At 49.5% G+C, this 19,365-nt stretch overlaps 1 protein-coding gene across 1 annotated transcript; it reads right to left on the minus strand.

The window, feature by feature from the left end:
- Positions 1-2,248: 2,248 nt before the first annotated feature.
- Positions 2,249-18,322, minus strand: LOC127575162 (interferon-induced, double-stranded RNA-activated protein kinase-like). The gene is made up of 8 exons (XM_052024854.1): positions 18,182-18,322; positions 15,809-15,952; positions 14,189-14,321; positions 9,941-10,083; positions 7,561-7,690; positions 5,242-5,327; positions 2,479-2,576; positions 2,249-2,268 (listed from the first exon to the last, which is right to left on the minus strand). The coding sequence occupies exons 2-8, from the start codon at positions 15,937-15,939 to the stop codon at positions 2,249-2,251; spliced, it is 741 nt and encodes a 246-aa protein (XP_051880814.1). The 5' UTR covers positions 15,940-15,952; positions 18,182-18,322.
- Positions 18,323-19,365: the final 1,043 nt, after the last annotated feature.

Genomic DNA, 19,365 nt, shown 5'->3' on the forward strand with positions numbered 1-19,365 from the left:
TCTGTAGCTGTGACACATTACTCTGTACTGTTATTGTTTTTACCTGTACTACACATCAATGTACTCTGTACTAACTCAATGCAACTGCACTGTGTAATGAATTGACCTGTACGATTGGTATGTAAGACAAGTTCTTCACTGTACCTCAGTAGAAGTGACAATAATAAACCAATACCAATACATGCTTAAATTCATAGAGCAATACAGCAGAATACAGGCCCTTCAGCCCATCCAGTCCCATGCCCACCCAGCTAGTCCCAATTTCCTGTGTTCAGCCCACACCTCTCCAAGCCCCGCCCCTCCATGTACCTATCCAAGTGCTTCTTAAATGGTACTATTGTACCTGCCTCAACTACTTCCTCCTGGCAGCTCGTTCCATACACTCACCCACCCTCTGCGTGGAAAAAAGTTGCCCCTCAGGTCCCTTTTAAATCTTTCCCCTCTCACCCTAAACCTATGCCCCTAGTCTTGGACTCCCCTACCCTGGGAAAATAACTGATACCATCGTCCTTCACCTCATCCTTCATGGCCCCTAACGTCCTTCTTGGCAGGTTGCCCGAACCTCTCCTCTCCTCCACCACTCTCTGGATGAAGGAGTTTCACCTCCATTCAGGTTTCTGAGTGGCTCCCTAATACCTGTGGTTCCTTGGTCTGGATTCCGTATAGTGGAACTATCTCCTCTATGTCCCATCCCCCCAAATCCTTTCACAGTCTCAAATACCTCCAAAGAAAGTGCTGGAGGAACTCAGCAGGTCAGGCAGCATCCGTGGAGGGAAATAAAACAGTCGACGTTTCGGGCCGAGACCCTTCATCAGGACTGGAAAGGAAGAGGCAGAAGCCAGAATAAGGGTGGGTGGGGGGAGGGGGAGGAGCACACACAGGCAGGGGATAGCTGAGTCCAGGTGAGAGGTGTGAGCTCAGGTGAGAGGGGGAAGGTAGGTGGGTGGGGGGGGGCGAAGATGTAATAAGCTGAGAGGTGACAGGTAGAAGAGGCTGAGGGCTGGAGGAGGAGGAATCTGGTAGGAGAGGGCAGTGGACTAGGGAATAAAGGTTGGGAACGGGGAGGAGAGGAGATGGGCAGGTCATCAGGCAGAGGAAGGGAAGCCACAGGAATAAGGGAAAGACACCTCTCCCTTGCCTGCGTGTGCTCCTCCCCCTCCCCTGAACTCCTTATTCTGACTTCTGCCCTCTTCCTTTCCAGTCCTGATGAAGGGTCTTGGCCCGAAACGTCGACTGTTTATTTCCCTCCACAGATGCTGCCTGACCTGCTGAGTTCCTCCAGCATTTTGTGTGTGTTGCTCCGGATTCCAGCATCTGTAGAATTTCTTGTGTCTCAAATACCTCCATCAGGTCACCCCTACACCTCGAGACAAGGCAAGGAATCAAGTCTGTTCGCTCCTCCTCCCCTTTCTCTGGTTCCCAGTGCTCTTCATTGTAAGTCATGAAATGTTCTCTTACTCTGGAACATGAGAAGGTCCTCGCTTGTCCACTTGCTTGAAATCGAGGTGCAGTTTGTTCCTTTGGCAAAATTCATTTAATTCTCCAATTATATTTTTTGAACCGCTGCATGACTGCAAGTAATGAAGAAACAGATTGTTTAAAACATGGTGGTTTATTTGTTCCTTACCTTTTTTAAAGGCAGCCACATTTGAAGATGTTGCGCTGGAAATTTCTTGACCGCCTTTCAATGCTGTTAAAGCTGCTTTGTGGGTTCCCTTACAGAGGGAAGGGGTGTAGGGCTGGAGGGGGGTTACAGAGAGAGGGAGAGGTGGAGTGGAGGGGTTACAGAGAGAGGGAGGGGGTTACAGAGAGAGGAGGGGTGTAGGGGAGGGGGTTGCAGAGGGGGGTGTAGGGGAAGGGGGTTGCAGAGAGGGGGAGGAGTGTAGGGGAGGGGGTTACAGAGAGGGGGAGGAGTGCAGGGGAGGGCTTTACAGAGAGATGGGTGTCAGGGAGGGGGTTCCAGAGAGAGGGAGGGGTTACAGAGAGAGAGGGAGGGGTGTAGGGGAGGGGGTTACAGAGAGGAAGGAGGGGTGTAGTGGAGGGAGGGGGTTACAGATGGAGGGAGGGGTGTAGGGGAGGGGGTTTCAGAGGGAGGGAGGGGTGTAGGGGAGGGAGTTACAGAGAGAGGAGGGGTGTAGCGGAGGGAGGGGGTTACAGATGGAGGGAGGGGTGTAGGGGAGGGGGTTTCAGAGGGAGGGAGGGGTGTAGGGGAGGGAGTTACAGAGAGAGGAGGGGTGTGTGGCTTTGGTTACTTTGCATCCAGGAAACCTTGGGAGCAGAAACCACAAGGACGTTCTCAGGCACGGAGGCAAAATGGGGCAAGGCATGGGTGCAGTTTGCTCATTGCACTGAACCTTCCCCCAATGCGAACCCACATTCAACCAGTTCCCATTCTTCAGCAGTTAGCTGAACCCAAATCTACACACAACTTCACGAGCACTGAACTGCGCACAATGGAACATCTTAAGTCTGCCGTACCATTGTGGAATTGGAAGTCGATGGAGTTCCCAGCAACATCTGCACTGGAGGATAGATCACTTATCTCCTTCTTCGAAGTTGTCTGATCTCCTGCTAACCTGATGAGAAAGAACTTGCTTTTCAGTTGGGTCTGTCATGAGTTCGACACCACCCCGATGTGCTTTGCAGTTCTGTAAGTGTTATGGAGTTATTATTGTTTTTTAGGAAACAGAGCTGCCAATTTGGGCACATCAAGGTCCCACAAGCAACCCCAGCTCCTGTCCTGAAGAAGTGGTTAAATGTCAGCACATTGGTGAGTCTGATGCCAGACTGGACAAAGATGGTAACTTACTTCCCCGAAGGACACTTTTGGGTTTTCACAAGAATCCAGTAGTGTCATGGTTACTGTTACTGAGACCAGCTTTTATTTAAATTCCAAATTAGAGGCATAGAGTAATACAGCAGAGATACAGACCATTCAGTCCACAACCCTCTCAGCCCCACCCCTCCATGTACCAATCCAGGTGCATCTTAAATGATATTACTATACCTGCCTCAACCACTTCCTCTGGCAGCTCGTTCCATCCACTCACCACCCTTTGCGTGGAAAAAGTTGCCCCTCAGGTCCCTTTTAAATCTTAAAAGTTGCCCCTCAGGTACCTTTTAAATCTTTCCCCTCTCACCCTAAATCTATGCCCCCTAGTTTTGGACTCCCCTACCCTGGAGAAACGACTGTTACTGTCCACCTTATCAATGCCTCTCATAATTTTAAATGTTTTTATAAAGTCGTACCTCATTCTCTTACATTCCAAGAAATAAAGACCTAGCCTGACCAACCTCTCCCTATAACTCAGGCCCTCTAGTCCTGGCAACATCCTCAGAAATCTTCTCTGCACTCTTGCTAGTTTAACCACAGTCTTTCTTATAACAGGGTGACCCAAAACTGTACACAGTACTCCAAGTGAGGCTGTACCAATGACTTATACAACTGCAACATAATGTCCCAACTCCTATACTCAGTGCCCTGACTGATGAAGGCTAGCATGCTAAATGCATTTTTCACCACCCTGTCGACCTGTGACGCCACTTTCAATGAACTATGCACTTGTACTCCTGTGTCCCTCTGTAATATTACACTCCCGAGTGCCCTACCATTCAAAGTTCATGACCTACTCTGGTATGACTTTCCAAAATTTATCACCTCACAACTATCTGTATTGAAATCCATTTGCCACTCCTCGGCCCACTTCCCCAACTGATCAAGATCTCCCTGTAATATACGATAACCTTCTTCACTATCAACACCTCCTAATTTCATGTCATCTGCAAACTTACTGATCAAGCCTTGTGCATTCGCACCCAAATCATTTATATAAATAACGAATAACAAGGGTCCCAACACTGACACCTAAGGCACACCACTAGTCACCAGCCTCCATCTGAGAAAAACCCTCAACCATGACCCGCTGCCTCCTACCTCCGAGACCATTTTGAATCCAATCTAACTAGTTCTCCCTGGATTCCATGGGACCTAACCTTCCAGACCAGCCTTGTTGAAGGCCTTGCTAAAGTCCAAATGGTCAACATCCACTTGCCTTACCCTCATCTACATTTTTGCTTACCTATTAAATTTTGGTTAATTTAATCATTGAATTTATGTTCCCCAGTGGTCATGAACCCTTGTCTCTGGGTCCATAAGACCATAAAATATAAGAGCAGAATTAGGCCATTTAGCCCATCAACTCTGCTCTGCCATTCAATCATGGCTGATTTATTTTTAAATCATTGGTCTCATAACACTCACCGCTAGTCCAGTAACATTACACTGCCTCCCGTGGCAAGGACTGGGGATGGAGTGAGGGAGGAGGAGAGAGAGAATGGGTGGGGGGGGGGAACAAGTGGGTGGGGGGATCAGAGAATAAAAGAGAGGGAAGGAGCCAGGAAACATTGGGGACATATAGCGGGAGGGTGAGAAAGATAAGTTCTGATGAAGGTCTCTGAGCTGAAACATTTCCCTCTCCACAGATGCTGCCTGACCGGCTGAGTGTTTCCAGCATTTTCCCATTCTATTTCAGATTTCCAACGTCAACAGTTTTTTTTTAAATTTCCAGGAAAGGATAGTAGCAAGGAAAGGGAAGAAAGGAGATGGGGGGGGGTGGGGGAGGAAAGGAGAGAGAGGGAAGCAGTGAGTGAAGGAAGGTAAGGAGGCAAGAGTGGGCCGGGGGGGGGAAGAGGAAAGAAGGATGATATTGGGAGGGAAACAGGGGTAGGAACCGGGAGGGAGACTGGGGGGAGGAACCGGGAGGGAGACTGGGGGGAGGAACCGGGGAGGGAGACTGGGGGGAGGAACCGGGAGGGAGACTGGGGGAGGAACCGGGAGGGAGACTGGGGGGAGGAACCGGGAGGGAGACTGGGGGGAGGAACGGGAGGGAGACTGGGGGGAGGAACCGGGAGGGAGACTGGGGGGAGGAACCGGGAGGGAGACTGGGGGAGGAACCGAGGAGACTGGGGGAGGACGGGAGGAGACTGGGGGGGAGGAACCGGGAGGGAGACTGGGGGGAGGAACCGGGAGGGAGACGGGGGAGGAACCGGGAGGGAGACGGGGAGAATCAGGAGGGGAAAGGAAAGGGAGAGTACGGGTGTGAGAGTGGGGAGAGACAAGGAGGGCAGGAAGAGGGGGAAGTTATCTTTAGAAGAATCAGATATTAAATAAATGGGTCAAGTTTTGAATACAGGGTCCTTTCTCCTAAAAAAAGAGACTTTTAAAGTAAAAAATGGCTGTACCTTTTGGGATTCTGGGCAAGAGAGCCTTCTGCATCTCCCTCGGGGTCTTCCTCATTCCTCACATCCAGTGGTGACTTCTCCAGATTCTTATTCAAATAAGGAGAAAGCAGGTTTATCATGGATTCAGCACAGGGACAGTCCCTCTGGCCCACCACATCTGCCCATCTACACTCATCCCACTTGCCCACACTAGCACCTATGCCTTGCCTGTTCAAGTGTGTGTCTAAATGCCTCTGAACTAGTGATCGTATCTGATTCCACCCCCCTCCTTCTGGCAGCACATTGCAGGTATCAACCACTCTCTGGGTAAAATAACTTCCCCCCTCAGGTCCCCTTTCAGAGCTCCCTCCTCTCACCTTAACCCTATGCCCTCTTGGTTTTGATATCCACAGAGCTGATTCTAAGAAGCAAACATTAGGTCCAACATTAATTCAAGGAAAGGCTCTTTCTCTTTGGCATCTACTCTTCCCTGGTCTTGGCAATGACTTCACCACCAGCCAGTGAGAGGTAGGCAAGGGTGCTGACCACCCATGTATGGGGAGGCAGAGGGAGAGCTTCCATCAGACAGACACATTACTGGCAGAAGGACTTGTGCCTTTCACATGATTGTCCCCTGATGCATTCGCCTTCCCACTTTTACCTCCCCCCTCAGTGTTCAAGCATCGCTGAGTACTCAGCCATTTTCCAGGTCTCATATGTGTGTTTGGTTCCTCTTACTTCTATCACCACCCTCTTTGTTTCCTCCTGCTATCATGTCCATTGTTTGCATTCACTGTCCCACTGGAGCGTTTCCCAGGTGTGGGTTACTAACATCTGCTGGTTACCTCAGGTGGAAACAGGTGCTCACTCACCTGTGGTTAAGATGCATTGACCGAAGTAAATATGTAAACAAAACCTTGTTCAATTTTATTTTGGAACTTCAGACCTTCTAATCTCAAAGTGAGACAAAGTACTCATCACTGGCTGCAGACGGGGAACTATCGGTTGCACACAGCATTTCCTTCTACAGGTCAGCAACAAAGTGAACTCCACAGGATTACTTCCAACTTCCATACATGGATTTCAGTGGCAAACACAGTTATTGTTTCTCATCCATCGATAGAGAAAACAAGCAGGCTGGTTGTCTCTCTCCTTCTCTCTCTCTCCTTCTTCTTCTAACTTCTTCAAGAACGTCATTACGTCCTTTATCTTCTATTGACGTAAGCACGCCCCACACACACATACACACACACTCTCTATCTTAAAGGGACTTTCACTGAGTCCCAACCTTTATGCACAGTGGTGCTGTCCCTGATAACCACCATCACATACAGCGGGGGTGGATTACAGGGGTTATTGAGTCAAAGGGTCATACAGCACAGGAACAGGTCCTTTGTCCACCATCAAGATTCATTTACACTGATCCCATTTTATTCTCCCCACATTCCCATCAACTTCCCCGCAGATTCTACCCCTCACCTACACACCAGCAGCAATTTACAGCGGCCAGTTAACCTACTAGACCACGCGTCTTGGGGGCGTGGGAGGAAACTGGAGCAGCCGGAGGAAACCCACCGGTCACAGGGAGAATGTGCAACCTCCACCCGAGGTCAGGGTCCTCCACCTGGAGCTGGGAGGCAGCAGCACTAATGACACAGGTAAATCAATTTGGCCAGTTAAGTCAGTCTTTTGGCCCATTTCCATAACTAAAGCGTACTATGTGATTTGGTGACGTTGTTGCACACACACGTAAGAGTGGCATACACCACCAGAGAACAGACACCTCTGCCAAGAAATGCAACTACATCACACTGTCTTTATTCAGCTTTATGCAAAGGGAAACAGCAAATGAGTGAAGAACAATAACAACATTTCTGGGTTGTTCTGTTTTTATCAGTCCAAAAATTCACTAGGGGATCTCCCAATTGGGGACATCACCCGGTGAGGGTGAGGCAAGGTCCTACTGGGTCAGTGAAAGGGGCAGTGGCCCTGGGAAGCCAGTCCGGAGAAAACATAATCTCCCTTCCCCAGCATCAACCCAACAAACCCACAGGCAGGTTCATTACATCCCCATGACCTCATTGCCACACCCCCACTCCATACCACAACACCTCCCAATATCCCTCCCTCTCCAACCCAACATCAGCACTCCTGACAGCACTAAGCCCTCCCCAACCTTGTGGTTGTTGTACACACCCCAAAAACATCATGGTCCTTTCCTCCTAAAGTATCCCAGTCCTTTCTCCAACAGGATTGATCCTTCCCATGTCCCTTGTTAACCATCCAGCAAGTAGCTCTTGCAGTGTCAAGGACACAGAGCAGGAAACTGTTGGTAAATACCTTGAAAGGTGATGAATGTTCCTGAATTTCCTCATAGGCAAGTCTTGCTGCTTCTCTTTTGGCCTCTTGCTTGCTTCCACCAAAGCCATCTGGATATGTCTTATTACCAATGATAACATGAGAACTAAACCTGCAACACAATGATAGGTGCCTTAGCCACTGACACATCAACACCTCCACAATGCAACTGACCTATACATACAGGGGCTCCCCAGGTTATGAATGACCTGACTTACAGAAATACGGCCTTATGCAAATTCTCCCATACATTTTTGAAGCATTTTTCAAGATAGTAGTAATAATGTTTTGTGATATTCATTAATGACTAGATTCCATTAGTTTAATTATGGTTAGTGTGACGGTGAATAGTCAATGAAATGAAAGAATTATAGCAGGTGTATGTAGAGCGATACGATATGGATTACTCTTGAAAACTGATGTTTCTGTCATATGGAGAAATCGGTTTCTGGGACGGTTCTCAGAACAGAATCCTTACCTAACCTGGGGACGGCCTGTATTTTCTTTAATCTGAAAGCATCATAGAGTCATACAGCACGGAAACAGGCCTTTCAGCCCACCGAGTGCACACTGACCTTCAGCCACTCATCAAACCTGCAGGGTTTCCACCCAAAACATCGACAATTCCTTTCCCCCCACGGATGCTGCTCGACCTGCTGAGTTCTTCCAGCAGAATGAGTGTTGCTCTAGATTCCAGCATCCGCAGTCTGTGTCTCCACCTGCACGATGGGGTTCTGAACCCAACCAAATGGGCTGTGGCCAACCTCCCACAGCCATACCAGGCAACATACTTTGTACCATGCCAGTCACAAACACCTACTAATACCTATGAAGCATCTGAAAGGATCTGACACTTTTTTGTGACCAAGGTCTTGGGCGCCACTGAACTTAGATGGAGAGGGACAACTGCTGTCCCCCATGTATGCACCCCATTCCGACATGCACTTTAGCCGCAACAATTCCTGGCAACCTTGGAGTTGTACAGTCATACCTCACAGAAACAGGCGCATTGGCCCACCATGTCCATGTCGACCATTGAGTACCTCCTAACTTGTTATAACAATGTTGATTTAAGGCTAAACATTGGCCAAGGCACCAGGAACAACTGCCCTTGCCCTGTTCCCTCAGTTCAGACAGAAACCTTACCTCAATAGGTCCACCGTGACACAGCTCAGTAACCAGCACCATCAACCAGGCCTATTAACCAAGGATGCTTGAATGGTGAAGCCCATTATCAAAGAGAAAAGCTTTGAATGGGAAAGCCAGGTATGGGGTGTTATATCAGAATATGGTCAGTCAATAGGATGTAGAACAATTCAGCAGGATATAGATCAGATTAGTTGGAAGTATGGGCGGAGAAATGGCAGATGGAGTTTAACCCGGACAAATGTGAGGTGTTGCACTTTGGGAAGTCAAAGGCAAGAGGAAAGCACACAGTAAATGGCAGGACCCTTCGGAGAATTGATGTAAAGAGGAATCTTGCGGTGCAAGTCCATAGATCCCTGAAAGTGGCAACACAAGTGGATAGGGTGGTAAAGGCGGTGTACGGCGTGCTTGCCTTCATTAGTCAGGGCAATGACTGTAAGAGCTGAGAACAGAGATTCTGCAGGTGCCGGAATCTGGAGCCACGCAAAGTGCTGGAGGAAGAGCTGACAAGTTACGTTGCAGCTGTATAAAACTTTGGTCAGACCACACTTGGAGTGTTGCGTGCAGTTCTGGTCGCCACATTACAAGAAGGATGTGGATGTTTTGGAGAGGGTGCAGAAGAGGTCCCCAGACTGTTGACTGGATTTGAAAGCATTAGCTATAAGGAGAGGTTGGACAAACTTAGATTGTTTTCTCTGGAGTGTTGGAGCTGAGGGGTGACCTGGACGAAATATATAAAATCATGAGAAGCATAGCTAGTCAGAGTCTTTTACCCCAGGTGGAAATGTCAAATACTAGAGGGCATAGGTTTAAGGTGAGAGGGGGAAAGTTCAAAGGAGATTTACGAGGCAAGTTCCCCTCCACACACACACACACACACACACACACACACACACACACACACACACAGAGTGGGAGGTGCCTGGAACTCATTGCCAGGGGAGGTGGTGGAAGCAGGTACAATAGCAATGTTTAAGAGGCATTTAGACAGACACATGAACAGGCAGGGAATGGAGGGATATGGATCAAATGCAGCAGATTGAACTAGTTTAAATTGGCACCATGATTGACACAGACATTGTGGGCCAAAGGGCCTGTTCCTGTGCTGTACTGTTCCAGGTCCTACGAGGAGGCTCAATAACTACGGACGGTATGTTGTTTGGCAAGGCTGTGACAGTAAGGGCATAATAATTGATCTTTGAAAAACTAGACTTACTTCTGTATGTGATCCATCCCTGTATCGATATGTTTATAATTATACTGAATAAGCAGGATGTTCTTCTGCCCGTACTCATTGAGCTTGCTGATGTAATTTTCCATGCCAGCTGGGCTCGGTGTTCGAGAAGTGCTGTCAAAAGACTACATCAAAAAGAAGTTAGGGACCAGGCCTCTGATTCTGCCACCGACCCACACTGAAGGTGCCCGCAACATCATCACTTGGGAGCAGAGCACTGAGTACCACTTGAATTCTTCAGGATGGCAGTACCCTCCATCGAACAATGGGATATTCCTATCATTTTAATGGAAGATGTCACTTAACGGGACTGTCCATTTGAAGCTGAGAACCAGTGATCTTCATGAACTTCAGGAGGAGGGGAAAATAATGTCATACACCGACTCAGAAACATGGCTAAAGCTACCAATGCACGCTGATCAAACGCCATGTGGTCTCTCCAATCTCTTACTGGACTTTTAGCAAAGGTTAATGGCACGTCAGTGACCTGTCGAGCACAGCACCAGTGATTCAACGCTGGATTATTATCCCTCACCCACCTCTTTTCACCCACCACTCAATCAGCCATTGGCTTTCAACCATGAAAGAATTTAAAAACAGGAAATGCTGGAAAAACTCAGCAAGCCGGTCAGTGCAGCCGACATTTCGGCCCTTCCCCCCTACTGAACACTTACTTGCTCCCCTCTCGTTCCCAGTCGCCTGCTTCTCGTCCACAACTGCTGAGTTTTTTTCAGCACTTCCTGCTTTTGTTTCAGATGTCCAGCATCTGCAGGTTTTTTTTTTGACTTTCATAGTTAAGAAAAATTAGCAGTCTCCGATTTAAAATGAATTATTGATTTAGCCTCCGTTTCATCTCCAGGAGAGAATTCCAAATTTCCATCATCTCCAATTTCCACACCATGCCATCTACTCCTGGCCTCCCCAGTTCCTCTCCATCTACCCTCTCAGTATTGCCTTCAATGTTCTTATTTTGCAGAAGCTAATTTCACAGGGCCCTGTCCCCAGTTTAGTACAAGATTCCTTGTGTGGCTGGGGTGTTGGATTCTACCCTCTTCTCTACTGATGTAAGTTAATTTTCAATGTCCCTACCATTTATTTATGTTCTTTGGTTGGCCTTTCCGCTTCTAAGAGGCCCACATTGCCAGTGACTACCCTCTTTCTCCAGAGACACTCAGGAACAACTTTCGCTGACTCTGAGCACCATTTCTCTAGCACTTACGACCTCTTTTGTCATTTTCTGCTCTGTGTATCTCTCTCACCCCACAACGTAGCTTCAGGCCAGAGTCTCTTCAGTCCAGAACCATGCAACAGTTTCTTCCACAGTCTCTATCCTTCACCAGAAATGTGAAGGCAGATCACTGTTTTGGCTTTTTGCATGCTTTTTCTTTTGGTGTTATGCTGTCCCTCATCTCTCGTGGCCAGGGGCTTTTGGTAACCGAATCTCTCCCCTCTTGGTATTGTAGGCTGTTTCTGAATCATACTAAGTTCTTTTTAGAACAACTCCCCATTCTAGTTTTAACCACTGTCAGATTTCCACAATTTACTGTGGACAGTTTTTGACCCATCACACAAAGGCAACTTGACCCAAACCTGTACTCTTAATAGCTACTTCATGTTTCTCCCTTTCTAGCACTGTATTGAACTCAATCATATTATGATCACAATGGGGGTGCTGGGTATTCTTATGCACTGCCTGCTTCAGGTTATGGCTTCTTTCTTTATGCAAAGGGTGGCCAAGATATCTTCTTCCCTCTCCTAAGGCACAAGCAATCCCTTGACAAAATGCAAGATAACACCATTCCAGAAGATTTAGTCTCCCAGGATGTACATGTAGATGGCAAATCAGTTCCTTTACAAATCCTTCCGCCTGATGGCTCATACTTTACCTCGTGTCCTGTCTCCCTTGCTTTGATTCATTTACATTACAATGACTTCATCCTCTCATTGCCCAACCCAATGCACTCTTTGGGTGATGATTACACACCACCTGCATCAACCTCTTACAGACTATGTATCTCAATGCTCATAGTCACAACCCAGGGTGTGGTGAACTAATGGAGTTTGGGCTTCAGTTCCCACAAACTCTCCCGCTTCCTTCATTTTAGCATTCCTGTCAATAACAACGCCATTACTACCAATAAAGCCCAAGTGCATGCCCTTAGATACAGAAACCCCTTTTAATCTCCGAACATCATGGCCTTGCACCTTATTGTCCGCCTGCATTGCACGTTCTCTGTAACACTTTATTCTGCTTTCTGTTATTGCTTTTCCCTTGCACTATCTTCATGTACTGATGTGATGAAATTATCTGAATGGATGGCATGCAAAACAAAGTTTTTCACTGTACCTCGGTACATGTGACAATAATAACCAAGTAATTACCAAATATGAGGGTGCAGCCAATTGTTTGTTCAGCCACAGTTATTTGACACTTGGGCAGAAGAAATAGAACTAAAGATTTCCATTTCTATAGCATCTTGCAGAACCCAAGGACCTCTCATTGCATTTTATTGGTATGGAGCCTCCCAGGCACAAGATCACAAGAGGCTGCAGAGGGTCGTAGACTCAGCCAGTTCCATCACAGACACAGCCCTTGCCACCATCGAGGACATCTTCAAGAGGCGGTGCCTCAAGAAGGCAGCATCCATCATTAAGGATCCTCACCATCCGGGACATGCCCTCTTCTCGTTACTACCATCGGGGAGGAGGTACAGGAGCCTGAAGACCCAAACTCAACGATTTAGCAACAGCTTCTTCCCCTCCGCCATCAGAGTTCTAAACGGTCCATGGACCCATGAACACTACCTTGTTATTCCTTTTTGTTCTTGCACTACTTATTTATTTTTGTAATTTATAGATTTTATGTCTTTGCACTGTACTGCTGCCGCAAAACAACACATTTCAAGTCATATGTCAGTGATAGTAAACCTGATTCTGATTCTACAACTCATGAAGTGCTCTTTCACTCCCATAAGCAGCAGTTCTAATAATAATCAGTTAAGGATCTTTGAGGTGTTGGATGTGAGAATAAAAATGTCGGTAAGTTCTCTGATTCTACATTCATACAAATTCCATAAAGGCTTTTACTCCACACGCCACAAGAATTCCCAGTGGTACCATCTCTGGCTATGGTTTGATAATGAGCACTGCCATAAGAACATTTAAAAATTACCTGGACGAGTACTTGAATCACCAGGGCAAAGAAGGATACAGATCGGGTGCTGGTGAATAGATTAGTGGAGATGGGAACTTGATGGTCAGCAATGGACGTGGTGGGCCGAAGGGCCTGTTTATGTCTCTATGACTTACCATCCCTTCGCCAACTTAAGAACGTGGTTGTCATTTAGTGTAACGCTATTACAGTGTCAGCGACCCGGGTTCAATTCCGGCCGCTGTCTGTAAGGAGTTTGTACATTCTCCCCATGTCTGCGTGGGTTTCCTCCGGGTGCTCCGGTTTCCTCCCACATTCCAAAGATGTACGGGTTAGGAAGCTGTGGGCATGCTATGCTGGCACCGGAAGCGTGACAACACTTGCGGGCTGCCCCCAGAACACTCTACACAAAAGATGCATTTCACTGTGTGTTTCGATGTACATGTGACTAATAAAGAAATCTTATCTTATCACTAGCTCAGGCTCCCATTACCACCAACCTCCTGCGTGGCTGAAACTCTCTGCTTACACAGCGCATGTGAGTGTTAACTGCTCGTCCCGACCACGTAACTGAAGGCCAGAGACACATCCGATCAGACTTGTGCATTATTGGAATTTGGGGAAGACGTCGCAGATCAGCCATGCTCTCAATGAACCACAGATATGACTGAAAGTGCTAAATCACCCGCTCCTGAGTAGAAAGGGTAGGAGGCAGTTGGGAGGGGAAGAGGCAATCCAGCCACTCCCTTTTCTGGCCAAACTACCTGTGACAAATGAATCTGACAGTGGTGCAAGAGTCAAACAGGCCCTAACCTTAAATGACATCTTATGATTTGTGTATAACATACTGTACAATTACTTGTCACAACTGCCCCAAGGCCCACCACCAACTATACTAATAAACCCCAATTCCCATTCACCAAGAGTCCCAGCCTCACCTTCTCTTTAATGCTGACCATCATAGTGTCCCCTTGGCCAAACCACAGAGATAAAATCCAACAAGAAATAAGCACTTCAAATCAAATCAGAGCACGTTTAACGTTGCAATTGTAGATTAAAGTGTTACGCATCGTACTCACCAATTCAGACAGTGCAGTTAAAATATTCAGTGCGTCACAGGCATTTTTAGCTGCATTCTGTCTAGCTTTCTTCTTTGTTTTGCCCTGGGCTTCGGGGTATATTGTATTGTCAAGTTTTGCAGAACTTTTGAAGCTAAAGTAAAGCAGACAGAGCACTGGGATGAGATTAGCAACAGTTGATGTTTCTGCCTGAAGATTTCCTGATCCATCGAACACCTCAAGATGCAGATTGTGGTTACGGTTACCAGTCACTTCAACTCCCCCTCCCACACTATCACTGATATGTCAGTCCTCGGGCTCCTCCACTGCCAAGAGAATTCCAAGCGCAAACTGGAGGAACAGCACCTCATTTTCTGTCTTGGAACCTTGCAGCCTAATGGCATGGACATTGAATTCTCCCACTTTAGGTAATCCCCACCCCTTCCCCACAACCCCCCCCCCCCCCCCACCCATGCTTCTTTTCTTCCATTTCTTAGCCTCTTTTTTTCTACCTTTTTTCCCTCTCTCTCCTTACCTTTGACCCATCCCCTGGTGGATCTGCTCCCCCCTCCTCCCCCACACCTGCCCATCACTATCTCTTACCTGCATCTACCTATCACCACCTTGTGCCCACCCCGCCTCCCCTCTTTTGTCCACCTATCACTGCTCTGCTGTTCCCTCCTATATACTGGGCTTCCCCTTTCCCTATCTTCAGTCCAGAAGAAGGGTCCTGACCCGAGACATCGACCGCCTGCTTTTCTCCACGGATGCTGCCTGGCCTGCTGAGTTCCTCCAGCATCACCGTGTTTTTCATCTAGATTCCAGCATCTGCGGTCCTTTGTCTCTCAAGCAATTAGGAGGGCAAGTGGTGCACTACCCAGCATGGAAACAGGCCCTTCAGCCCAACTTGTCCATGCCAATCAAGTTGTCTTACTGAGTTAGTCCCATTTGCCTGCATTTGGCCCATATCCCTCTGAACCTTTCCTGTCAACGTAGCTGTCAAGGGGATTTGAGGAGAAGGGTAAAGTCGTCCTACCGCAATTATACAGGGCTTGGGTGATATTCTTCCTTGGAATACTGCATACTGGTTGGATCTATCTTCCCAAGGAAGAATACACTTCAAGGGAGAGAATGCACTGAAAGTTTTACAGACCAATTCCTGGGAAAGGGGCTTTGTTCTACATGGAGAGATTAAGCAGATGACTGCGAGATGATCGAATTGAAACATACAAAATTCTTATGGGGCTCGACAAGACAGTTGCAGGGATGATGTTTCTCTGGCTAGAATCAAGGATCACAATCTCAAAACAAAGGGTGGCTTATCAGGATTGAAATGTGAATACATTTCTTCACTCAGACTCGATCTTTAGAATCCTCCACCCAAGCTGAGTATATTTAAGGTAGAGACTGTGATATTTGAAATTAAGGGAATCAAGTGGTACGGGTTTCGTGCAGAAAAGCAGCACCAAGGAACGGCAGAGCAGGCATGGAGGGCTCCAAAGCCTATTGATGCTACAAGTCCATAACATGTTATGGAAGAGCTCTTGATGGACATTACATCCGGAAGAGGTTACAGGAATTGTTAGGCACTGTGTTACTGTGAATGACAAGATCAAAGAAACATGTTGCTTAACAACTTACAGAGTGTCATGAGGTGGTCCACTTTGTGACTCTTCCCAGGACAAGGTCTTTTTCATTTTATTTGCATGAAGCTGGAGACATTCCACATATTTGTATAAAGCATCAGAAGCTGCTGGTCCTGCGTTTGCCATTTTCTTTCAGGAGCTGTAATAAAATTAAAGCTTTCAATTCAAAGGGTACAGGACATATGCTGACCTATTAAACAAATTCACCAGGACCAAAAGGGTTAAATTACAAGGATCTGTCTAGAGTTGAGGATGAAGGTTAAGATTAGGCCTAATCGAGGCGTATAATCAAAGGGTGATAGGGTAGGAGAGAAAAATCGATCACTTTGGTCCTGGGGCTCCAGGCAATGAGGAACAACAAAATTAGAAGAGACAGTTCAAGAGTGATGTCAAGAGGAACCTACTCATACAGAGGTCAGCACAAATCTCAACCTCTCTCCCCACAAATCTGGGAGCCCACTGAAAATTTCAAAACTGGAATTTTTGTTTAGTTGAAGGTATCTAGTGGCTACAGAAACAAAGTGACTAGGTGCAGTAAAGATACATTATCTAACTGAATTTAAAACAGACTCCTGTTTCTATATCCCTACCTCACCTCTGTATATTTCAGGACTTATATTACATAGAACAACATAGAACATTACAGCACAGTACAGGACCTTCGGCCCACGATGTTGTGCCCACATTTTATCCTGCTCTAAGAATGTTCTAACCCTTCCCTCCCACATAGCCCTCCATTTTTCTATCATTCATGTGGCTAAGAGTCTCTTAAATGTTCCTAATGTATCTGCCTCCACAACCTCTGCCGGCAGTGCGTTGCACGCACCCACCACATCCCCCCATACCTTCCTCCAATCACCTTAAAATTATGTCCCCTCGTGTTAGCCATTGTCGCCCTGGGAAAAAGTCTCTGACTGTCCACTCGATCTATGCCTCCTATCATCTTGTACACCTCTATCAAGTCCCCTCTCATCCTCCTCCTCTCCAAAGAGAAAAGCCCTAGCTTGCTCAACCTGTCCTTAAAAGACATGCTCTCCAATCCAGGCAACATTCTGGTAAATCTCCTCTGCACCCTCTCTAAAGCTTCCACATCCTTTCTATAATGAGGCGACCAAAACTGAACACAATACTCCAAGTGTGGTCTAACCAGAGTTCTATAGAGCTGCAACATATTATTCTATAGAGGTGGTGTTCTGGACCCCAACCCCAGCTCTGACCACACACCCACCTGACAGTCCAGACCCTGGCACCGACTCACTCTCTGGCTCACACTTTAAACTAACAAGTGAGGCAGGTTCCGGACTATCAGGATTTCCGAACAATTGGATGGCAGATTATCAGAGTTTTACTTCACTGAACCTCTCAAACGAGGTTTGGCCCTTCAGATGAAGTGGGGAAACCCAGGGCCCCGTCTTTGTGCGTCAGATGTGCACACAGCACACTTCTCCAAGGAGAGCCAGAGATTCATCAGTCTTTTCTGACCAATATTCATCCCTCCTGCAAAAGCCATTAAAACAGACCACCTGGTCCTTTCTAACTTCTGCTAACCCCTCCATTCCCTCCCACTTTCCCCCCCTCCCCGTTTTGTTTCCCCTCATTCCTGTGGCCCCCCTCACCCCTTCTCTTTCCCCTCCCCTGCCCTCATGACCTCCCCCTCATTCCTCACCTCCTTCCCTTTATTCCATGGCCCACTGCCCTCTGCTACTAGACTCCCTCTTCTTCAGCCCTAAGCCCTTTGCCTCTCCTGCCCATCACCTCCCAGTTTCTTCCATCTCCTCCCTCCCCCACCCACCTACCTTCCCCCTCTCACCTGGACTCACACCTCTCACCTGCCGGCCTGTGCTCCTCCCCCTCCCCCCACCTCCCCCCACCTTCTTATTCTGGCTTCTGCCCTCTTCCTTTCCAGTCCTGATGAAGGGTCTCGACTTGAAACCTCAGCTGTTTATTTCCCTCCATAGATGCTGCCTGACCTGCTGAGTTCCTCCGGCAGTCTGTGTGTGTCTGAGTCTCAACAGTTTGGCCATTTCCCTCAGCACAGTACAAGAAGATGCAATGGCCATGGGCCATTTTGGGGTAGGGAGGAGGAGTGTATAACGCAGATTCTCCCTATGAATATGGACCATGGGATCTTCCCTTTCCCGGGGTATTCGCTCCTGGGTTCGGAAACTTCCCGCAATCAGTACAGTTGGGAGACAGGGGGCATCTCCACTGGAAATTGCCAGCAGCCCGACCCCTACAGATTAACCATGAACGACCCCTCCCGAGAGACGTTCCCCAACGCAGGTCACTCGAGATGGTCGCAAGGTAACCGCAACCCCGCTGCCCGCCCTGCGGAGCACCCCAAGGGGGAGAAAATGCAGCAGCTCACCGTTCCTGCGTCCGCAGCCTCCCGCACCGTGGCAGCTTCTGCCCCGGCCCCGGCCCCAGACCCGGCCCCCCCGGCCCCCCCGGCGCGCCGATTCGCGATTCCACTTGCGTTTCCTCGGCGCCGGGGTCGCTTTCACTTTCGCTTCCTCAGGTCTGCAACGGGGAGGAGGGATCCGCAACCTCAGGAAGCGCTCGCCCGCAGGGAGGGGGAGGGAGGGGAGGAGGGAGGGGAGGGAGGAGGGGGAGGGGGAGGGAGGGAGAGGGAGGGAGGGATGAGGGACAGGGGAGGGAGAGAGGGATGAGGGACAGGGGGAGGGAGGGAGGGATGAGGGACGGGGAGGGAGAGAGGGGTGAGGGACGGGGAGGGGAGGGGGAGGGAGAGAGGGGGGGGAGGGGGGGGGGAGGGGGAGGGAGAGAGGGGGGGAGGGGGAGGGAGAGAGGGGGGGGGAGGGGGAGGGAGAGAGGGGGGGAGGGGGGGGGGAGGGGGAGGGAGAGAGGGGGGGGAGGGGGGAGGAGAGGGGAGGGGGAGGAGGGGGAGGAGAGAGAGGGGGGGAGGGGGAGGGGAGAGAGGGGGGGGAGGGGGAGGGAGAGAGGGGGGGAGGGGGAGGGAGGGAGGGGGGGAGTGGAGGGAGGGAGGGGGGGAGGGGGAGGGAGGGGGGGAGGAGAGAGGGGGGGGAGGGGGAGGGAGGGGGGGAGGGGGAGGGAGGGGGAGGGGGGGATGGGGGGGAGGGGGGGAGGGGGAGGGAGGGGGGGGAGGGGGAGGGAGGGAGGGGAGGGGGAGGGAGGGAGGGGAGGGAGGGGTGGGAGGGGAGGGAGGGGGAGGGGAGGGGGGGAGGGGAGGGAGGGGGGGAGGGGAGGGAGGGGGGGAGGGGAGGGAGGGGGGGAGGGGAGGGAGGGGAGGGGAGGGAGGGGGAGGGGGGGGAGGGGGGGAGGGGAGGGGGAGGAGAGTTGGGAAGGGAGAGGAGGGAGGGTAGAAAGAGGGGGGAGGAGGAGGGAGGGGGAGGAGGAGGGAGGGGAGGGGGGAGGGGGGAGGAGGAGGGAGGGGGGGAGGGGAGGAGGAGGGAGGGGGGGGAGGGGGGGAGGGGGGGAGGAGGAGGGAGGGGGGGAGGGGGGGGAGGGGGGGAGGGGGGGGAGGGGGGAGGAGGAGGGAGGGGGGGGGAGGGGGGGGGAGGAGGGGGAGGGAGG

Source organism: Pristis pectinata, chromosome 10, assembly GCF_009764475.1.
Source record: "Pristis pectinata isolate sPriPec2 chromosome 10, sPriPec2.1.pri, whole genome shotgun sequence".
In the NCBI taxonomy this organism is placed as follows: Eukaryota; Metazoa; Chordata; class Chondrichthyes; order Rhinopristiformes; family Pristidae; genus Pristis; species Pristis pectinata.

Excerpts from the sequence above, each read along its gene's own strand:
- LOC127575162 (XM_052024854.1), bottom strand. The coding sequence starts at position 15,939 with ATGGCAAACGCAGGACCAGCAGCTTCTGATGCTTTATACAAATATGTG. Across the intron at positions 7,691-9,940 it reads GGGATGGATCACATACAGAA|GTTTAGTTCTCATGTTATCA; the intron begins GTAAGTCTAGTT and ends ATTGTGTTGCAG. Across the intron at positions 5,328-7,560 it reads AACATTCATCACCTTTCAAG|AATCTGGAGAAGTCACCACT; the intron begins GTATTTACCAAC and ends TATTTGAATAAG.